We start from the raw sequence: 23137 nt of genomic DNA, 5'->3' as shown, positions 1-23137 counted from the left end.
CAATGTCAGGTGGCGAACAACGAACGAGGGTCATTAAAGGGAGTAAAAGGGTGACTACAGAACAGCCAGTCATTTTGCTTAACAACTGATAGTTCAAGCAGGTTAAAGTACATTAAATACTGCTGGCAACAAGACAACAGCAGTCACTACCAAATACTTCATAAATGTCCCCAAAAGTGCAAGTCACGACAGCAAAGGAGGATAGCGTTGAAAAGCAGAAGCAAAAGCCACCTCGTATCTTTACTTACTGTTTCTATAAGTAAAGGAGATTAAAAGCTTAAACCTATTTGCAGAGAAAATATGTCTGTCTGATTTATGTAAGTTATTTTGTTGCTAGGTGTTGCCTGCTGTGCCGCTGCGGTGAGAGAGGATTCTGCTCACTTCCATGCATCAGCACGATGTACTGGCCAGTGCATCACCAGTGTACCGGCCCCTGGTCCTCACGCATGCTTCTCTCGTCTTCCTCCTGAAAACAGTGGTGCACCCTTCCTCCTGCCCAGCTGCTGGCTCCTCCTGGCCTGACACCCGAGATACTCCTTGGCCCCAAAACCAGTGGCTGTGACTTGGACGTTCACAACTGTGCTGCCTCCCAGCTCCGGCTCCGTGATCCTGGCCAGAGCCACACGTTTCAACAACTGCCGGTTCCTCGCAACACCAACGCCAACTGAAGCTCCTTGTGTACACGCAGTGGTTTAACCTGCTGGGTGCGAGGTTCAGCCCTAGCTGATACTCTCTGCCATTTCAAACATCAGATCCAAATGAGCGGAGCATTTAGGACTCCATCCTGTTGTCACTGACTTCAGCTAGAACTTGTCTAGGCCTTTTATAGTTCACACTATTTATTTTAGATGGGCCACTGGAGTAAGGGATGTGTGGGGGTTGCAAAAGGAATTAAACTGTTAAAACGCTCATTCTGAGGGAAAAGGGATTAGAAGGATCCAATTAAATGTACCTTGAATTCTTTAAACTATGCTAATTTGGAGGCCTGCCAACCTTGCAGTGTTCATTTAAACACATCCCTCTAGACACTGAAGTATTTTGATCTGTGTCTGTTTAACTCCTTAAGCTCTGTGCTGACACTATTAACCCTTCACCATCTAAAAATGAATTCTACTCTGCTAAGAGTGTTTTGAAGTGACATGAAGAAACATTTACAGGCAAAGAAGATACGAGTGGTCTCCTAAGACTTGATCTTCCAAAGCAACCAGCTGACTTAGCAGCAGGAGTTGAGAGCGGTCTAACAGCTCACAGGAATGAGCTGGAGCATCTCAACTCTGTCTCCACTGGACCAGTGAGCTTCCTAGGACTGAATTCAACAGGACTGCCGGAACAAAGCTGAGTTCAAAGTTATGAGTCTTGCCAAAGTAAAGACCACAGAATCTGGCACTCATCGTGTTCTCAACCAAAACAGTCCTGCATACAAACCAGAAATGCAATTCATGGTGGAATTGAATCACCATCAATAACAAGTGAGAGATTTGAAAATACATATTTCATAGGAGGGCTCTGCTGTATTTCTAAACCAGTGCTTAACTCTATTTCTTTTTAAATTGAATAATACAAAGTAAATCACTATCATCAGTTTACAAAACAGCAGTAGTTCTAAACATGCTGATACTGTACAAGTAGATATTTTACATTCGACAGTAAGTGATTTTAGCAGGACAGCAGACAGGTCTATGCTATCATTTGCTCATGAGAATCTGATATGAGTGTTAAGAGCTACTTAAATTTGCCCATAACTATATATCAAATATGCTTCCCTATGCTCATTTTTCCTTTTGATTGCAAGGGTATAACAGACAGGTAGCGTCAAGCAAACTCCCCTGAATGACTCTTCTGGGCATGTGGAACCTTGTACTGGAGCAGAATAGTGTGCTCACTAAATCTTAGTGAGACAAGCCAGCCAACCAAATAAACAGAACAAACGAGCAACAAGGAGCTACCAATTCTGGACTATGGACAGAAGAAATGGGTGGAGAAGACAGAATAAAGATAGAATTATAAAAGAAACTCAGATAAAAGCTTGGAATAATCAGGAAGAATGCAGTCAAGCCATGTTTCTCACTTCTGGTCAACTCAGCTCTATCACCTGTGAACTAATCATTTGGATCATAAAACAAGCAGGCCCTGGTTACAGAAAACACCAAAACCAGCTCCATGTGTGTCAGTACGGACCCAGGAACAGTTCAGTAGTTTCGTCAAACAAAACTGAGCTCTCTGGACTTACTTGATGGTGAGGTAGGTGCTGGTGATGGGCAGGGGACAAGGATGACGACTCTGGCATCAGTCACCATCGCATTTGACTAGCGCTTTTGGCTGCTTCTTCACCAGTATGCATTCATTTCATGTTCTGGGGGCTAATTTTACATGCACTTTTTTGTTATCTGTGTGGTTTTGCCTTATTTAGGCAATTCCAATCAGCCATTTGCTCAAGTAACTGGAAGTTGAGCATGTATGTTAGAATGGGTTATATTATTTTTAAAAAGCCAACAAAACTCCCAAACAACATGAGGATGCCTTCTGGTCTCAACAATATGACGACAGCATGCTGAAGGGGAATTATTTTTCAACTGTTTAATGACATTGCTGAATCTCTGCATATTAAAAGATTGTTTTGGTTTTCACATAAAGGCAAGGAGAGGGAGTTAAGTGTATTTTCCCTGTCCATCAATTGCTTACAGTTCAATACTGGCATTATTTGCCTTTGAGACTAAACCTGGAAAGTAAATGGATTTAGCAATTTAACATCTAAATTAGGCAGCAAGACAGAAAAAATGTTTTACTTTTTCCTCAATGAATAGCATACTATACTATTAATCATATGAGAATTAGAAAAGCTTTGCAGAGATTAGTGACAACATGCCAGGCAGACTACATTAAAAGGCTCTGATCCACTGAGTCAGCTGTGAAAAAGCCAGGTAAACACTTTAGAAGAGAACTATTGGAGTGTTTATCCTCGCAATAAAAGCTTAGATGAGGGCTTCCATTATAGCTGATTTACAGCTAGGCGCTTCAGAAGGAATACATATTCTTTCACAGTGTTTATAAAGTGTAGAAGCAAGCAAGGTATTTACTCTGCAACAGAATGAACACTCCTCAGAAATACGGATTTGGGGAATGTTTATCCTACAGCTGACAACAATGAGAGTCTCAAACATTTCACACACATAAAGGGAATAGAGAAAAAAAATCAGATACTTTTTTTTCCATGAAAGAGAAGTGATCTCCTGGTATTTAATTTTTAAAATATAAAGACAGCTATTTCATTTTTATAAACATATCTGAAAAGGACTTGTATGTTCTAATCAGTTTAAAACACAATTCCCCCTCAGATGGCTTATAGCCCTGAGTCCTACTATTCTGAGATGTTCCTGTGGCACTGATACAATTCAGTGAAAAAGGCAATGCCTGGATCTACTTACCCATTTTCCAAGGGCAGAAGGATGTATGTGACCAAATAACACATAGGAAATACATTTGTATTTCTCTGTCTCACAACTGGCAATGTCCCAAATACCAAAATTTTAAAAGGGATAAGACATTTAGAAGAACGACTCTTAAGAAAAAGCAGTGACTCTTGAGATGATTAAAAATAAGTAAATTAACAATTAAGAGCTATAAACTGAACAAAGAGTAGTTCATCTGGACATGTCATCATAACAATAGAAAGTTAATTCAGTTCACTCAGAAATAAAACTTCTTGAACACAAATAAGGAATTTAATGGCTGACATCAATATCAATTCTTGATACATGCAGTATTAAGAAACATGACATTAAGGAGAAATAATCACTTTATCGCTTCAAGATGAAAGGTAAAAAAGAAGCATTTTTCAGCTGACTACTCATGGAAAGTAAGTATTACTCTTAATGTCCAAGAGACATTTACAAAGATGAGGGGCTACACAGGCATTTGGACAGAATCAAAAATTGTTTTGGAAAGCTAGAGAATACAAGTGAAAAATGCAGGGAAAATAGATCGTTTAGATGAGATGCTCGGGGATATGGTGTAAGGGAGAACTTTGTAGAGTAGGGCTGATGGTTGGACTCGATGATCCCAAGGGTCTTTTCCAACCTGAATGATTCTGTGATTCTAATACCAGTAGGATCCTAGGTGGTGGCAGAAAACAAATGGGACCATCCTCCAGTCCAGCGACCTGCCCAAAACAGGGTCGACATCAGACAGGTTCCTCAGGACCTTGTCCAGTATCTGGGAATCTCTCCAAGGATGGAGATTCCACATCCTCTCTGGGCAATATGGAAACAGCTAGGTCTTCCTGACAGACAGATTTGGCAAATCTCAAAGACTGAAAAACTTACTGAGTTTGGAGGAATCAGAGTAAATAAACAAAAAAATGTACATGAAAGTGATCGTAATAGGTTTTGATGGACTGCATCAAGCCTTCAGTGAAGTCAGGTGAAGTTAAAAACCTCTACACGCTTTGTTTTAGTCTTGCATGTTTGTATTTATTTTAGGTACCTTAAGGACATTAAGATGAACTGAAGGAGAGAATTGGCTAAGCAAATCTATGGTTTATAAAATGTGAAAAAAAGTGAGCTATTAAAATTTTTCTTGATACTTTTCTCAGCAGAATATCAGGAATTCCACCAAATAAAAGTCTTCTGAAAAAACATCTGTGCTCCTAAAAATTAATAATTCTTCACGATTAAACTCCTGGATACCTAAACCACAAAAGTTTAAAGCTAACATTGGAAATACATACTTTGCTTACTCCTCCTCCCCGCCTTGCATGAGAGATCAACACTTTTTGAGAGGGGAAAATAAACATAACGCATGAAAGTTGAAGTTTATATAGCTTTTACATTTTCTTCTCTCTCTTTTACATGAGTTCAAATGTGGTTTCAAAGTAAAAGTTAAAGTAAACTTGGTATGCTAGCGAATTATCAAAAGGAATATAACAAATATCTCAAATGGAAGAGATGCAGTGTGAAGCGATAACAGAGAACAGGAACAGGGCTTGCTAAACTGGTAGCTGTCAGTCAAGCTAATATTCAGTACAATATATCCATTTGCAAATGATCAACAGGCAGACTCCCAGCAGAACCAGCCTATAGGCAGAAACTGCTGTACCATCATTACAGGTGACAAAGCACTCAAAATATCTGGGAGAAGATGGATTTCAGCATTATATAATAAAATGACCTGAATACTTTACTACTGTTGCTTAGCTATTCACTACCCATTTTCTCTCTAAGAGTGGTTCCCCTCCTGCAGCAAAAACTGCTGAATGTGTTTAACATAGCAAATGCTTTGTGAGTCTCAGTGCATTCATGCATTCCTGTGGGGCTTGACTGACACTTGGCGGTAATGAGAAACACCAGCTATTATAGAGTAACATCTATACACACTAACATTGAAAGTTCCTATTTTTTTTTTCCTTAATAACCACCCCAATCAATAAATACGACTGTAAGGTTTTGAACAGCTTCTCAGTCAAAAACTATATAAACGCATGGTATTCCTAGGTGATCACAATCTAACTGCACGATTTATTTTTTCTTCCCCTAAATGCTCAGTTTCCTTCTTCATATTCCAAATGACTCTAGGCTGCCAACCCTCCCTCCTCCTCCCCGCCCAAACCCCAAATGTTTGGACAGTCATCTGGTTAAAAAGCATAAATTAAACCGTGCAAGAGAATGAAATAAACTACCATCAGACTGCGGTATTTTTATCGTTACTCCAAGTATGACTCTGTTGCACTAAAGTATATTCAGGAAGTACTGAATAACTAGTTTCTTTTTTTCATGGATAGATACCTTTAAATTTCTCAAATTGTATCACAGCTCTGCAGAACAAGCATTATTTATACAACAGCTATGTTGATCAAATGAAAACAAAACCCCACAGATTCCAGTACACATATTAATACATTTTACTTCTGAATAACAAATTCATGAATTTTCAGTACAATCCTAGTGGAGGCACATGAATAATTTTAACAATTCTGGCTTGTAAGAAAAGACAATTTAAAAATAGTATCTCTAAAAACCTACACATTAGATGTTTAAAAGAACTTAGCTCCATTAACTGAAAGAGTCACATTCTTAAAATGTTCAAAACCCAGCATCTTCCACTGTCACTTGATACTAATTTTTTTAAGAAACAAATGAACACGTTTCTTTGAAACTCCTAGATAGCTGAATACTTCAATTCTTTCTTTATCTGAGTGTAAGTAATTCTTACCTACTGCAGTAAGTCCTTCAGATATTGAGGTAAGAATATAGATTAGGACACGAGGTTCTAAACTGGTAACGAAACTCATATGATCCTGGGTCAGACACTCCAAAAGCGGGTAATAAGACTGGCTTAGTTTTCGATATTGCTGAAAAAAAGAGTACATATTCATAGCAAATACAGATATTACCACTGAGTAATATTAACAATATTAACAGATGATGGAAGAATGATCTTACAGTTTTTATGAGGTGATAAATTCTAATTTAGCCATTAAGTCAGAATACTTATAGAGACAAAACATTTTCTTGTCTTCAGTAGATTTCAACTTTTCAAATTTACCGTAGGATATAAATTCGCTATTAGTTTAAAATAAGCTCAGGATACCACAATAACGCTATCATGCTTTGCCATTCTACACAGCTATCAGTCCAGTAAAAGCAGTATAGCGTTCTGTCCAGGGTGTCAGTTCAACAGGATTACAGCCCGTATCTTACCTTCTGCAGGAAATCTTATTAAAATTTATCGCAGATTCCCCCAAATCATCTCAGAGATGGACTTTATTTTCGTGCTTAAGAGAAGTCCTGCAACAGGCTCTGCACAGGCAAAGGCACTTGCTGGAACCCATTGGCCCAATCAGCATCTTACTCTTAAGGACTCTTATTTAGGGCATTAATTGTTGGACAGCTAGGAACGTGCCCAATATGCACACTACAATACAACCAATACACCAGTTTTAACTGAGAGCAACTTTTCAGTTCCAAGGACTTTCTTTATGTGGCAATCATAAATCTGGGTATTAACCATCTTCAACTATCTCGAATTTGTCCCTTCCTGCAAGAAAACGACAGTTCTGAACTAAAGTGTCATGAAGAAAATGTCGCAGTTCAAATTTAGGCTGATGGTGCGCAAGATCTGTTGTCTTCCCACAGAGAAGTGGGAACATGGTGTACTTTGAAATTAAAGTTTTAAATTTTATGAGGAATACATAGTGACAATTTACAGATTGAAACTAATTGCAGAGTGGCTGAGTATCTGACGATGTTTTATAGTGCATGCAGGCAACCTAAATGGGTTTGCAAGTATAGAAAGGAAAAAAAATTTCCATTTCTCTCTTTTATGACAAGCCTAGTGAAAATTCTGGAAAAGCTCCCGTTTCGCATGGCAGTTCAGTCATACCTGTATTTTAGATGTCGCTATATAAATAAATTCAAGTAATTGAACTGAAAACTGCATTTGAGCTGTTCTAGATCCCTCTGTCTCATTATAACAATACAAAGCCTGTGGTGGTGTTATTTCATATTTCACGTAAAGACTCCCAAGATGAGTAATTGCTTACTAGCAAGTCACTGTGGGATACTGAAAGCAGCATTTTGACAAAGGCCTGAAGTACATTGTCAAAGTGGTTGTCCCCGTACAACTTGAAGACGCCAAAGCTGACATAATTTCCACATAAGGCAGATTTGAGTGCAGAGTAACAGATGGAAATGCCCTTGAGTTTCAACGGATAAACCTGATCTTTTGACAAAGTCCCAAGAGAGAGGATCTGATTACCTGTTTTCATAAAAAGAAAGAAAGAAAGAAAGAAACTTATATAAGCAGCTGCAAATCTAAAATATTTTGATGGCACTATCTAAACTTAATTTTGTCTTTATTTTCATTACTATTTGGAAGAAAAATTGTTTCTGCATTTGATGTAAAAGATCTGTTAAGTAAGCATGACTAGAGCTTAAAAGCCACCCAGGAATTAGTATGCAAATTTTAAAATATAAGCTATGGAATTCCCATCACTGATACACAGCCAGACCATGACTTGGTCTAACAGCATGAATTCCTTCATCTGAGCAGAGTTGCAACACATGGTTTTATAGTTTCTCATGCTGCAGCAAAGCCTGGTTTTGATCCATTACCATGACAGTCTCTTGGGATGGTTGCTGATGTATACATGCACTAAATATATCCCTCAGAAAACAAATATGTCCATTACAAAAGCCTCTATTTTACCAGTCACAGATGGGAATGACTTTTTAATTAAACTTCATGTTTATAATGTAAAAATAACAGCTAACGGTAAATATTTGCTGTTGCTATTAACAGGCAATAGTGACTTCTGGATCCACTGTGCAGCAGCGCAGTAGATCCTGCTGCAATCCTCTGTATAAATGTAATTATTCACAAGGCCTCATTATCAAGTTTTCTAGGTATCTTGTAATAATTTAATGCTCATCTTCACAGCACCCCAGAATTAGTTTGTCTTCATGACAGTTTTTTTTAAACCTGAATTAATGAAAGTGAGCTAAAACTGTACAATGAACACAGCAAAGATCAAGTATTTCAGTTCTAACATGAAGTAGCCTGACTAGATCGACCCCATCTGATGTTGACCTTGACAAGCTTGGCCTGCACAAAAACCAAGTGCCAGGTCTTCACTTTGTTACTACTCATCGTTCTTGGCAATTTTAAATAGAGGAAAATAACACAAAACTGTACATTTTTTAAAGTATTCCTACAAACAGAAGTGCAATAGTCTACAGATCAGATGCTCAGCTTGCCTGCTTTCAGTGTCTAACTTAGTTGTCATGGCTATGATGACAACTTAGAATTATAGAATCATTTAGGTTGGAAAAGACCTTTAAGATCATAGAATCCAACTGTTAACCTAGCACTGCCAAGTCCACCACTAAACCATGTCCCTAAGCACCATATCTGCACATCTTTTAAATACCACCAGGGATGGTGGGTGACTCAACCACCTCCGTGGGCAGCCAGGGGTAGTTGTAGAGAGCGATAAAGTCTCTGCTGAGCCTCCTTTTCTCCAGGCTAAACACCCGCAGTTCCCTCAGCCGCTCCCCATAAGACTTGTGCTCTAGACCCTTCACAAGCTTCGTTGCTCTTTGGACACGCTCCAGCTCCTCAATGTCTTCCCCGTAGTAAGGGGCCCAAAACTGAACACAGTATTCGAGGTGTGGCCTCTCCAGTGCTGAGTACAGGGATCTAGATCACTAGATCACTTCTCTCCTCCTGGGGGCCACACTATTTCTGATACAAGCCAGCATGCCATTGGCCTTCTTGGTCAACTTGGATCAAGGAGCAATGAACAAACTGGACATTAACTATTCACAATTCCAAACATTACCAGTTGAGAGAGGTAGTTATGACAACTCAGTTTTGCTTTTATAATAGGCAATTAAAAAATGCCCCTAAAAACTTGCCTGAGATGACAGAGATCTCATAGATTGCATAGTACTGTTTAATACATATTGAGGCCTAATATTAATCTGGGTCTGTCTCTACACAGCTCTCCTTTCTACCCATACATTTTTCCACCTGCAAATCATATACTTGCCTTACTTTAATTCTTTCTCTTAATGCTATTGATTACTGACAACGAGGAATTGACATCATACAATTAGTAAAATGAGGGGGGAAACCCTATTTCTAAACACCCAATGCATCAAAGTATCACCCATTTGGTATCATTTGATGCAAAGAGGGAAAGGCATAAGTTTTTGTTTAAACATTAATGTTGTTCACCACTTCTAGCAACTACAAGGCAATTTATCCATCAGGTTGTAAAGGAAAAGTAGATTTACAAAAAAAGACTGGGGGTATGATCAGGGATTGCTTAGAAGAAGTAACTTGGGTCTGTAAGAAGCCAGAATGGCATCACTAGAATTATGGAAGAGAGGAGAAGTACCAAATACTTCACTAGGAAAGATAGTCACTTACAGTCAAAATCAGGCCCTTTTATTTAAAAAAAAAAAAAAAAAAAAAGAAAATACAGAATGTTTTTGATACTGTAAATGGTCATATGAGCACCTCTACCACCCTGAATGCTGTAGTCATGAACACAGTGTAACTGGGGAAAAGGGTACAATGCCAGCGACTGCTCCTGCATGGAAATTAATTTCAAATGGTATTAAATCTCTGTTATACTAAAAATTACCAGTATCCAAAAGGTCCTCTTTGAAAAGTAAAACATAGCAGAAAAAGAATAATGTCTTCTAGTGTACCTGGATATTCATTTGTTGTAATACTTTACATTGCTGAGAAATTACATTTACATAAAATTAAACTCCATTTAGCTTCCTACAGTGCCCCATTTAAGATATTCCAGCCCTGTCATCTTAATTAGCATTAATAAGCATAAATAATCTTTTTGACAAGACCTAGTCTAGTAACTGAGAAGATCAGTGAATTTCAAATTCTGTGAAAAAAAATAAAACAAAATACAAAATTTTGTCTGTCTGTGAGATAGAGTGGTAAGGCACACACTATTTTTGAAAGCCACTATGTAAATAGTATATAATTCTTATGGCAAAAACAAGACAGAAAGGTAAGTGTGTTGTAAACTAACCTTATGTGGTCTTCTCCACTATTAAATTCTCGGCTGAAAATCTCTACTTTAATAACGCAAATATATATCTGGCTTCAGAAATAATCAAACACAAAGTTCTGGATCCAAGAAATTAACAGCCTGAGTTTCTAACTGAGCTGTCCAAGCACTGCATTGTGCAATCCTAGGTCCTTGAAGTACTTGGTGTAACATGCAACAACAGATGGAAAGAGCTTAGTAGTAGTAGTAGTAGTCAACAAGGCAGTTATGTACTTAATATGAAAATTAATTGAAAGTCAATGGAAAAAACAGATTATGAGGAAAGAAGTTGGAAAAACCCTAGGAATCCCTTAGCCCGGAACATGAATTCTAGGAGGTATCCACTAGTGCTGATGCTCTATCATTTTTATTACTTCACATAAAAAAAACCACCCTGTAATTAATACTTTAAATCCACTGATCAGCATAAAGCATTCAACACAGAAAGGCACAACCCTCTCTCCCTCACACTGCCTCACCCAGGCAGGCATGGCAGAAGAGGAATTCGATGATGAAAACACTGCGAAGAATGTGGGTCTAGTGCAAGATTAAAAGCTGCTTTTTGCAAGTGGACAGAGTCCACAGAGAACTGTTCTGTGTTCATGGGCTCATTTTAAAAGGGCCTAAGAGTGGGAACAGCTGATTTCAAATTAGCAGCAGAGGTGAAAGACCACACCGTGCCTGTTACCACTGCCCCAAGCCATCGGCCTATGATTCAAGGGATGCAGTGCTAGAACAAAGACTAGTGTTTTAGCATTAGTTATTGAAAAAAAATGACGTACGGTGCTATGCCTGACTAGATAAAAAAAGAATGATCTACTTGTAACATTTAGCAGGAGCTTCAGGGGAATATTTTTACACACCATGGATACTACTGAACATAAACTAATTTACTGAGGTACTTGGAATCGGGTCAAGAACAACTCCTCAGCTACTGAGGATATGCTTACATTTATAATCCCTGTAGTGGAGGACCAAAATACAATTTTATAAACTCCTATTGTTAAAAGAAACAATTTAAAGAAATTAAATCAACATAAAAGTGACTTTTGACATGCTGAATTTAAAAATTGTGTTTGAAATTCATAGCTCCTGTCAAAATGAAAACTCTGCAGAGACTAATCAGTGAAGTTTCAGTGTTACTACTGAGTTAAAAATCAAATGAAAAAAATCCAACTTGCACCAATTTCTTCTTAATGTGGGAGAAATTGTATCACACCATCTTAAAATATACTTTCAAAATTCTCAATAATTTCCTTTAATACAACTTTTTGCTCTGCATTTGACAGCAACGTCACTTACCAAAATTATCAACTCTCTGAGCCTCAGAGGCGATACAAAATTCTGACACGAATAAGAAAAGGATTTTTAAAGGTATTGGGCGAAACTGCTAGATAAGGAAATAAGGGCTGGAATTTGGCTTACAAATTAAGCATTTCATTACTGAAAGACTCCTTAGTACATAAACAAAGGAGCTGGAAGAAAAAAGTGTGTGTATGCAGAGAGGGAATACAAAGCCAGCAAAAAAACCAAACTGGGATGCTCTGAGCGAAGATAACATCACCATGCCTCAGAATCCCAGAGGCAATATGCACCAGAGCTCTTTGCACAGCTCATTCCCTCACTCCCTCCTAGATGCGGGAGCATGTCAGGACAGGCAGCTTCCCTTTCAGTTCTTCTCCTTAATTGCTTTTACAGTAGAAGCTATAATACAAAAATGATTTCCTTATGGCTGAGTTTCATTTAAAAGCAGGGCTTGTTCTAGATTTCAGTCCAATAAGCGCTCTGTATAATAATACAACTAAATCATGTTTTAACATGTGTGAATTAGATGAAGATAAAAAAAGACTTCGGTGAGATTAAACAAAGGTTGTGAAAATTTATCACATTTATAGAGAAAAGGTGTTTTTTGCCTTTTCCCCTTTCCTATCTTTATTATTCACCACTGCCCCATAAAGATGGTTTGGAATGTATGCTTTCCAGGCATTCGGAATGCTAGGGCAGTATAAAGAAGTGGCCGTGTATAGAAAACGAAAAGGAAAACATGAATCATAAAGATGAGAGCGAGCTTCAAAAACTGATTTTTTAAAGCTTCCACAACAACAAAACATGCATAAAACGTCTCAAATCAGCACAATGAGCATGCACAGCGCCAAGATAAATTTGCCAAAAGAAACCAATTATGAAATCTGAGTCAGTAATGAAGAGCAATATATTCTGGAACCACTATCACAAAAGAAAGGAGAGCAGACCAATGGCAATCGAGACCAGTGAACACTCCACTTTTAAGCTAAGCTGCTGATTAGAAATACCTGTTATACAGCACAGATCAGTTTAACCAAAATTTTGAAGAAGAACTGTTATCTTATGAAGTTGCTGGCACTGAATGGATTACCACACTAAGTTTTGAAATACATGTTCTGGAAGCAATTTAAAGCTCATTAGAAATAATTGTGTCTGGCTACTGGAAAATGTGGTAAAATTTAATCCACATCCAAATGCTACCTGGGCTGTGAGAACAGGAAATTGTTTTGTGCTACTGTGGCTAACCTCATCGCTGACCTTGAGCAGTAACTGCTACAACAGCTGAAAGCTGAAGCAAAATTAAAAACTTACATCAAAGTATATCATGACAGAATGTAGATAAATAAAAACAGCATATTGAAAATATTATTTTTATGTCAGTCTCCTATAATGAAAGGGAAGAGGTTTACTAAAATGTAAAGAAACCACAAAACAAAAATAGATGGTCCCAAGATGCATTGAAACATCCTTCCTATACAACTGGGAGTTCAAAAACACATAGTAAGGAGACTTGTACATACAGAATTAAAAGTGAAATATATTGGGGATGAAGAATGGTGGACTACACTATTCCAACTCCTTTCAATTTTCTCCTCTCAGTTGTTTATTTTAAATCACTCTATCACTCAGACTGGCTTTAGCCATAATGGACAAGACACAACACCCCTTGCCAAACAGCTGCAGAGTCCTAACAAGGATAATTGACTATCTAAGTGCTTTTTGCATCCTACGCGAGGCTTTACATCTTCTGAACATATAGCATTTGTAAAGACATCTTGGAATTGTCTTCAGCACTGTATCAGTATCAGTGATAAATGAGCAGAAAGACAGGACACACTAGTACTCCCAAAGCTGGATCTGTTAAGCAGAACTAAACACTTGCTGAGGTGCCAATTTTCAAAACTACAAAGAATTAATATTTTAAATTTTATTCACTGACAACTGAACATGCTTAGCATATCTCAAAAATTTGGGATTTTTTTCTGCTTTGCACTCAAACATATGAAATCACTACATGTCAGTCTAGAGGAGAAGAGAGTATATGCTTTAGTCGAGCATTAAAGAGATTTCAGCATCCATACTCACAAGTGTTCACATACATTCACACCCCAGAAACACAGTTCTACCCTTTTCTTCCCCCTTTTAGTTTTAGCCCAAGCACGGATCTTACAGTACGTACAGATAGTAAATGGAGGTACCACTCAGACATAAACGGACATCACAAACTTTGGCAAAACTGAAGACAGAAAGAAAGTGGCATGATAGGTTACCAAATGTTTCAAAGTTATTTCCATGTAAACAACAGCACAGGATTTGCACAAAACAAATCCGCATATAAATTCTAGATTATTTTCATCACCTGAAGAAGGCCATATTTCCAAGTATCTGTGTGTTATCCAAAACTGCTTTGATGAGTGTAAGTCCAGACTTAGGAAAAATCAACATTATGTCAATAATCACCAGTGCACTGTGCTTTGATGCTGGTGAGAAGAATCACCTGATGCCACCTCACTTCACTTCCTAATTCCTTGTCTAAGTGTTGACACCTCAGAGATGTATTTCAGATCACATTTTTATGTACCTATAGGTTTATATAGCAAGAAGACTACCAGTGGACCTAAATCATAACTGGAAATTTTCATGTTTAATTTGGTGCAGGTGAAATTTCTGAAAATAATACTTTTACTAGTATTTTCTGTATATCATTACATGTGAGAGAGAAGAAGGAAAATTCCTGTTCTAAAACAAATTTAAATTTCACTGACCAGTGGAAGCACAATACAATTAAACCATATTTTCATTTATTGTCTGTCTGTTATATTCTTCTAAGAAAGAGCTGCAACCATGCTAGGCTACACTGCCTGCAGTCTGTCTTTCCCTGGAGAGCTGCTGAGCTAGGGGAAGGAAACTCTCACTGTCAAGGGCACGGCAAGGAGGAGAGGTGAGAGGTAACAAGCTGAGCTGGAAGCCTGGTGTTCAAACAGGGATTGCCAAGAGGAGCAAGCACAGCCAGGTCTCCAGGTGATGGAAAGAGCAACTTCTCAGGGATGAGATGAGGCTGGGCAGAGTTTATGGCAGCCCACTGGGTCAGTGGATTAACTGAAACCGAGACTGAAAGGAAGGATCTTCCCACAAGGACAGTGTGATGAAAGAAAGAGATGTCTGCTTCTATTTTTCCCCCTCCGTCTCACATCATCACTTTGTGTTTCTCTCAGTTTAAAAAGGCAATTATTATAGTATAGATTTCAATCAAATCTATCTTGAGTTTCAAGTGTCTTTTTGATCAACTTTGAGGAGCTCACTATAAGCTGCAGGCATATACAAGATGTTTGACTGACTTGGTAAGATAAATGAGCACATACTGTCTGTTGTCATCTCTTGACATTTACTATGTGTCTTTTTTTTTTTTTTTTCCCTCTAATGCTTCAGCCATAAAACCATGCTGAATGTGAGAATCTCAACTAATTTCAGGATTTTAAGTTACTTGTAGTAATAGTACAGCAGAAAACTTGAAAACCGAACCCAAGGATTAGAAGACATGCACGTATTCATTCTTTTAACTGAATCACACAATTTTTAAGAATGTGGGGCTGAAAACACTGCTCAAGAACACCGAAGTGAATTATCATCACTTGGTTTATTTGTTTATTTTTACCTAGACGGCTGCCAAGATTACATATGCTTAAAAGACAAATACACTTAAAAAAAAGTCATAGAGTATTATGGATTAAAGCTTTCCTCAAAAGCACAATTATTAAGATTTTCAGGAAGGCTTTTGAAATTAATGCAAAATCCCTTAATATCAATATTTTTATAGGAATTTCTATGTTAAAAAGATCACACGTAACTGAAGTAATGAAACCTTACAACACATTTCCAGAAGAGTTATATCTTTCTGTACACTGGAGTGGAAATCTCATAAACTAGTAATTGGTGATAAAAGCTAAAAATGTTAACAGCAATTATTCAAAGCTGATTAATTGTAGTATCTTGAAATACTTACAGTGGGCAGTAAAACCTTCCCAGACTGTAAGCTAGTGACCACTTCAAGAATAGCTGTAGCAGTCTGAAATAGTGCTAATCTAGGATGTTTATTACAGTGCCCACAGCTGAGCCACGGTGATGGCCAGGCCAGTGCTGCCCATCTGTGCCAGTGCAAAGCCAGCTGGATTATTTGAAATCTCTGCTCTAAGTGGCCAATTCAGCCGACTGCAATGGGAGGTCTTTCATGTTGACTTTGCAGTGAGTCCAGTCCTGAAACAAATCATGGCAATCACTCACAGAAAAGAAAACCTAAACAATTCATCTAAATGTCACACCTAAGTAGTGGAAAGATCACTGATGAGACCCTTTCAGGCACTGATGATAATATGAATGTGTTTTAAAAGCAAAATGAAAATACATACATAGATTGAGTGGAGGCATTCTCCCACATCTACATCTTTCCTCCACTTTTAGTTGATAGGTGATTTAAAATTTTTCTTTTGGAGGACATTAAGAACAGTTTCTCTCTTAAACCTGTGTTGAATAAAATGTCATCCCTCCATAGGAAAACAGTTATGAAAGACACAAAAGAGAAGTGGGAGAGGAAGCTCTTATGGTCATTTCACTTCTTTCTAAGGCACACATCCTCAGACAGATGCCACACATCCCTAAGTATGTTTCACATAATTTTGACTTCAGCAGGCATTATGGCTCCACTGCTTAGTTTTAAATCTTAGATCTGCACTGTCCTGAAATTTCCTTTCATGTTGCATAATTAAATTCTAGCACAAGCTAGAAAATGTTGTCTGGTCTTTATGGGCAAGATCTACCAACAATTTAGGGCTGAGAATTTTATGAACTTCACATACACACCATAAAATCTGCAACTGAAAGCAAAAGGTTTCTTTACACTGATTTTTAGGCCTGAATTAGGAATGAAGCAGGTTGAAACCAACTAGTGTGGTTTACTCGCAAGGTTCAGAAACTTGATGCCAACAACTGAGATTAATGGATACCCTATAATATGGTGTGTTTTTGGTAAGTGCAGAAAGGATGGTAAAGGCTAATTGAAATTTAAAAAAAAAAAAAAATTAAAAAGGAAAATATGACCTCAATGGGATCAGGTACCATACCACAAGTAGGGCTGAAGCATCATCATGACTACACCTGACTTTTTTAATTATCAAAAGAAAGCTTACCACAATTAACTACAAAGGCTAACACAAACTGAGTAGTAAAATCTAAAAGTTTATCTTTTCAAACATGGAAAACCTTATTTTTATGTTGCTAAATCATTCTTACAAATTTATTGAAGAGCACAGCTGAAAAAACATGCTAGCTTACTACATAGTATTTGAAAAAGAAAAACAGAAAAATTATTTTGTAAGGAGTGAGAGTTACTTGGGTGTAATTTTTTGTCGTAAGTAAACGCTTTAGGCATTCTGCACATACTCTTTCTATGCCCTACAGATCAAATGCAGAATTACATTTGAAGTTTTTTATACTGGCAGCCACGTAACACACAGTTTCCAGACCCAAAAAGCAACCTGAATGCAGTAAAAGCAAATCTGATGGACCAATTTCCTTTCTTTAAAAGAAACGGGGCATTTATGGCTCTTCCCGTTTACACAAACTACAAATGAGGTTGCTCTACAAAAACTTGGTAATATTCCTTTCAAAATATTTAGAAAGCAAAAGTGTAAGCCACAAAGTTAGTTGGAGTGTAATATAAACTGCTGGTGTCAAAGACCTGTTGCAGTGGCATGCATGAGTGGGAGTAGTAAAATGGAGCAACTTATTATCAACACTTTTAACAGTGCTCTAGGGTAAAGCTGTTATGGTCGTATTATGTTTTGGAACTGCTGGAATATAATTTGAATACATAAAATCAACCCACATCTATCAATCAGTAGCCTAGATCAAACACATGAGTATTTGTGTCTTTGCTGAAATACATTTACGGTTGCTAGAAGACAGGCATTCAAGTCAAAAAAGAGAGACAAGTAACAAAGCTATATGAACGAGCCCTGATCCACAGACAGTAAATGAGCTCCAAAGGCCTGCCACGTAAACTCTGCATTTTACAAAGGGATGATACTGGCTGTAGCACATTACAGTCCTGCTATGTGTTCCACAAATCCATCAGTGCTCAGCAATATGAACTAACCCATTTTTATATCACAGGACAGGCAAAGAATTACACTGCAGAGGAAACATTAATTAATACCTACCATATGTACAAATCATTTTACTAGCTGCTCTGAAGAGAAGAATTCCATTTGGAGATGATACATCAAAATTTAAACGTTGTGATCTAAAAAATAACAGCAAAAATATTCAGATGGTCATCGAAGCAAAAAACTGCAATAGATTCATTTCTCTAACAAAAAAATCATTTGCTAATTACAGAGTACAATTATTCGATAAACTAATTCTAGCTTTCAGTCCAATGATATGCACTCTAGTTATCTCCATATGTTGCCGAAGAAACAATTCTATGACAAAGCAATGTTAACCAGAAAAGGTGACCAGACAATACACAGACAGCTTTCAGTGACCAGTGCACATCTTGTGCCCGTATACAGTTCAGAAGAATGCTACAAAGGCTCCAGACCCTAAGCAGTTAAACTAACTTTTACCCTGCTTCTGCATCTGCATAGCTTTTAAAAACAAACTAATCCCCACTGGGTTATTCTGCTACATAAAATCTGTGGCAATCACAGGCCAGTTCTCGGTGTGTATTTTGTAACAAATGCTTTTTATAAACATTCAGACCTGAAGAAGATTGCAGCATGTTGTCTCTCCTGATGCACAGGTATTACCAAAGTCAACAGGAATGACTTTGTTCCCAATCTGGAAACGCATTAATCCTTGCCAAAGCCCCTGTTGCACCTTTCCATTCTGTCCGTGTGATAAAGAAGCCTAAATCCTAGTTTGTGCCTACGTGAAAACCATTAAGTACTTGAGAGTTAATTTTGAATGCAGGTAACTTTAGCAAAACTGTCAGAGTGGTTCCAAAGAATGTTTATCAAGATGGTGATAGGCGCTTTTATTTGGACAGAAAGGGAAAGGAGTCATCACTGAGTGATGTAAACCACAGTATCCCCTGGCTGTCCTATTTGGTAGCCATCTACTTTTGATCAGACCTGGAGTCCTTGTATCACCCCTATCACAGAGACAGTAGTATCCGTCTTTGCTGCAAGTCCAATTTTTTGTTGTCTGAGTCCTTTGGTGCAAACTCTGGAGTAAATCTCAGTGTTTATAAATGAATAAGACGTGCCTTGTATAAAACATTTGTGTATTCCATATGCACAAAATGATAATGGCTGGCAGAAACAAAAAAAACCAAAACCAGCACATCACCTCAGTATCAGAGTGGCATAATGCAAAATCTGATACTCTGTAACATATTTTAACCATGTCAAAGTATATTGTATAATGCATTCTAACCTGTAAAAGCTAATGCAGTACACAACTCCTGAAAAAATACCATCCCAGATGATGTTTTCTAAAGGGAACAAAGCAGATTTTCTGAATAGCAATAGGTAGAAGAATACCATGAATATGGAAAGTAGCTTGAAGAGCTGTCTTTTGCATAAGATTTATTGTTCCAGTTCCTCTTTGCTTTTGTTTACCATTATTAGAGTTCTGTGTTTTTGCTGTAACAATCTCCTCCTTGAAATAAGTTGCAGCACTATTAGCGTATACTGCTTGAGCATTGCAGCCTGAATAAAAATAGGTTAAACTTTCCCAGCAATTTATTATACTACTACCAGGATAAAAGACGTAATTAGCCCACACAAACCAAAGAGGGAGTCACAGCAAGCAAGTCAACACAAACAAGAACCAGGGAACTCTGCCTTAAGGCTTGTGTAGCCACTCAGGATTAAGGGCACATCATACACACTAGAGTTTCACTTGGAGACAGGTCTGAACGTTAAGGCACCAATTCCCTGTCATTAGAGTAAACTAAATTTTTTTTTTCAAATTTCAAATATTTCAACTTTTTTCCTTGTAAGTTTGACTTGCAAGGCAAAATGAGAAATTATGACAACACATACTGCTTTGCTGCAAACTCTAATTACATCGGTCACGAAGATACCCAGCACAGAGACTTTAACTATCAATTTTTCATTTAAAGATCTTTTTTTCCTTTGGGCAGTACACTAAATATTTCCAAGTGTAATGATAATTTCCCAAAATAAATTGTTCTATTACTTGTGGTAAAACAGGAATTTCATTCTAACTACTGCAATGTCAAGTACTGAAATCACCTCCCAGAATAATTCTGAGGCCTTTCTGGTTTGCCCACAGAGAAGATTTTAGATGTGGGAAAAGTTACCTACATGTTGATCATAAATATTGCTATATCAGATACCATTCTTTCCTATTTTGGCTGGAAGAGTTGAGTTGCAAAAGAAGCTGTAAAGGGAGTTGTGGTTTTACAGGCATATACGTATGCTGCTTGGCTTAAGGCAAAAATTCAGCCTGCAGCAAATCCTGACAGCAGACAATTTTCCAATATTTAATTATAGAGTCAGTATTTATCCCTGGTTGAAGCATACACTTCCAGTAACTTTAAATATAAAATCACAGCAGTCTCTCATATATATTCCTGTAATTAATCCTTACCAGCTGATTTTCTAAAATCTGCCATTTTTGTAAAACAATACAATGACACTGAAAGCTGAGTTCTGCTTGCGAATTTTGTTCCAAAATACAAAAATTCTTAAAGTCAAAGTCAGTAATCATGAGGCCACGCAAAACACAGAAAGATGGAACAGACAGTGCATACTGTTGCAGTATTCATCACTTACCTTAATTTTCACCTGCTTCTTACCTGTTTTGCATGAATTCTGCCATCAGCTTCAAGATAGGGGTTGTACATGCAGGTTCACGGTACCACAGTTCAACAGCTCTTTGCAGAACAGAAATGTATGCAGGGTATCTTCACCAAACCCAGTTAAAGAGTACACTGATAAAATAACATCTTGCAAAACAACTTCCCCTGAACTGTACTACACCATTATGTGGGTGGGCCAGCTATAGACGTTGGCAGCGGATTCTGACAGAGGCACTGCCAGAACTTACAAACTTAAGCAAGTCTCTGCTTAGAAGACTAAATCCTTTCGAAACATTAATGGTTAAGTGGGAAATAGTTAATACACCAGAGCCATAATGAAGGAAAAGGAAAGCAGTTTCCATATGTGAAGCTAACCTATAATATGTATATAAGATGAGCTTGGATTTTTAACGAATGGTATAAGTCACAGATGGCAATTTAATTTAAAAACAACACAAATTTACCTATCAGCAAATCCTGGGCCACAAACTTCAGTGCCACCTCATATATATTATATTTGCTATATGAATGGCTGGGAACAATTTGATTGTATGAAGTTGTTTCCAGCGCATTCAAGAAGAGAACTCAGCCAAACTGTGTGGGGGCGACCAGCAAAGTTAGATTTCTAAGAACTCTTTCAGAAGAACTGTTTGCTCATCAGCATCCAAGAAATATCCATTCTATTAAAGCAGGATTTCAAAGAATACAGAAAAAAAAAAAAAGTTTAGTAGACTCTGCAATGCAACTTTAAAAAAATAATTTTATGAGTTACTGACTGTATCAAAATATTTCATGCAACTTGATACAAAGCTGATCCCTAGTTTTCCCAACATGCTGAAATAAGAGTTTATGTGGGTAAGAATGCAGACTAGTAAATGGAAATGAGGTAGCACAGCTTGACTGGCAAATAATTTTTTATATTGAACCAAGAGATTTTAACTATACAATTTGCTATTAAAACATGACCTAGCTAATCTAGTCAATGCTTTTGTCTAATAGTAAACTTATTTTTAATTTTTAGCTTTGTTTCATGTCACATAATTCTGCTTTAACCACAGTGATTATTCTTAGGAAAATGCTATTGCCTATTCAGACAATAAAGGCAACTATTGTGAATCTTAGGAAGTAGAATACAGGCCAAGCACTCAACAGGGGATTGTGAAATAACAGTCTGAAATACATAAAGGTTTACACGCTTCTAGGATATGTAGACACAGTCATGTCTCAGTTCGATATAGCTCTTCTGGTGGAGGCTAAAGCCGTCAGACATAGCACTACTGATGAATGACAGCGCTGTGCAGACAGATGGAAGGCATTCTGGCTACTGCTGTCTGAGGCATCTAAAGACTTGTGCATTTTTGCTGCCAGCTGCTTGAGGCACTGCAGGCATAAACTATATATAGCGGAAGAGGCTGACATGTGAAATATACTTTTAGACTTTGCTTCTTGCTCCTTTATGGGGTTCTTTACATTTTAAATCAAACAAACTAGAGTTAAACATACCGTGGAGAGTTATCCAGTAATAAACTGGGATTTAAATTCAAATCTCACTTATCTAAAATACCCTCAAAGGGCACAGATGATCCATGTCATCTCATACCTTTAAAAATTCACTAATCCCAGTTCCATTTTTTCCTGAGGTCGACTCCCAGTCCAGCTCACTCTCAGCAGAGGATGGTCAATATTCTCAAGATGCAGCAGATGTCAAGTAAGTTACAGAACTGAGCTGTGCTATTAATTCTCCTAAGTCATGCCTCTTCCTTAGCCTTCCTAGTAGCCCCATGTACACAAAAGGGAGATGCTGTAATGCTGCAAAGCCCCATTGTGGAACTTCATGGGGTAGAAAACAATTGTCTTTTCAGATTTCAGGGCGAAGAGAATAACTTGACAGCCAAACCCTACAACCAAAATGTAAGTCAGCAGTAAAGGCTGCTAATACATCCAATATGATTAGCTATCTTAATTCAGAAACTTAAGCATTGAGTACATGTTCATTGACAAGGAAAGACTGGAAACTATAGTCAAATTTTATAAAAGCTAGGGTGAACAGAAAGGCTTCAGCAATTTATTATTTCTTTTATAAATCCAATAAAGTGAAATAAACTGGTTTTAAACCGAATATTATTTTGAAGTGTTTTAAACCATAAGCTTCAAGGAATCTGGCTAAGTCATGAACTTAACCTGACCAGTCAGTTCAAGCTCAAAGGAATTCAAACTGCAAAAAATGATGCTGAGGTTTGAATCAACGCAACTAGCAGTAACAGCTATTACAAACAGATTACCCATCAGGTAGCCTTCCTTCACGAGAACATGTGTTCTGTTCTCCTCTTGTGATTAGGAAATGTCAATCTCTACAGCTGGCTGTTCGGCTCTTTCAAGTTTGTACTTAATCCCGAATCCTTAAAACATATAAACTTAAAAATTTAGTTCTT

At 37.6% G+C, this 23137-nt stretch overlaps 1 protein-coding gene across 3 annotated transcripts in view; it reads right to left on the bottom strand.

The window, feature by feature from the left end:
- RANBP17 (RAN binding protein 17) overlaps positions 1-23137 on the bottom strand; it is a 163801-nt gene that overhangs the window by 25382 nt on the left and 115282 nt on the right. For all 3 annotated transcript variants that reach the window (XM_074838701.1, XM_074838703.1, XM_074838702.1), the window contains 4 exons: positions 20703-20810; positions 18094-18176; positions 7538-7752; positions 6208-6346 (listed from right to left, as the gene is read on the bottom strand). In XM_074838701.1, the coding sequence (XP_074694802.1) occupies positions 6208-6346; positions 7538-7752; positions 18094-18176; positions 20703-20810 (545 nt within the window). The remainder of the gene's footprint in view (positions 1-6207; positions 6347-7537; positions 7753-18093; positions 18177-20702; positions 20811-23137) is intronic.

This window comes from Strix aluco, chromosome 13 (genome assembly GCF_031877795.1).
Source record: "Strix aluco isolate bStrAlu1 chromosome 13, bStrAlu1.hap1, whole genome shotgun sequence".
Taxonomy (NCBI): Eukaryota; Metazoa; Chordata; class Aves; order Strigiformes; family Strigidae; genus Strix; species Strix aluco.
This window is presented reverse-complemented; position numbering and strand designations above follow the sequence as displayed.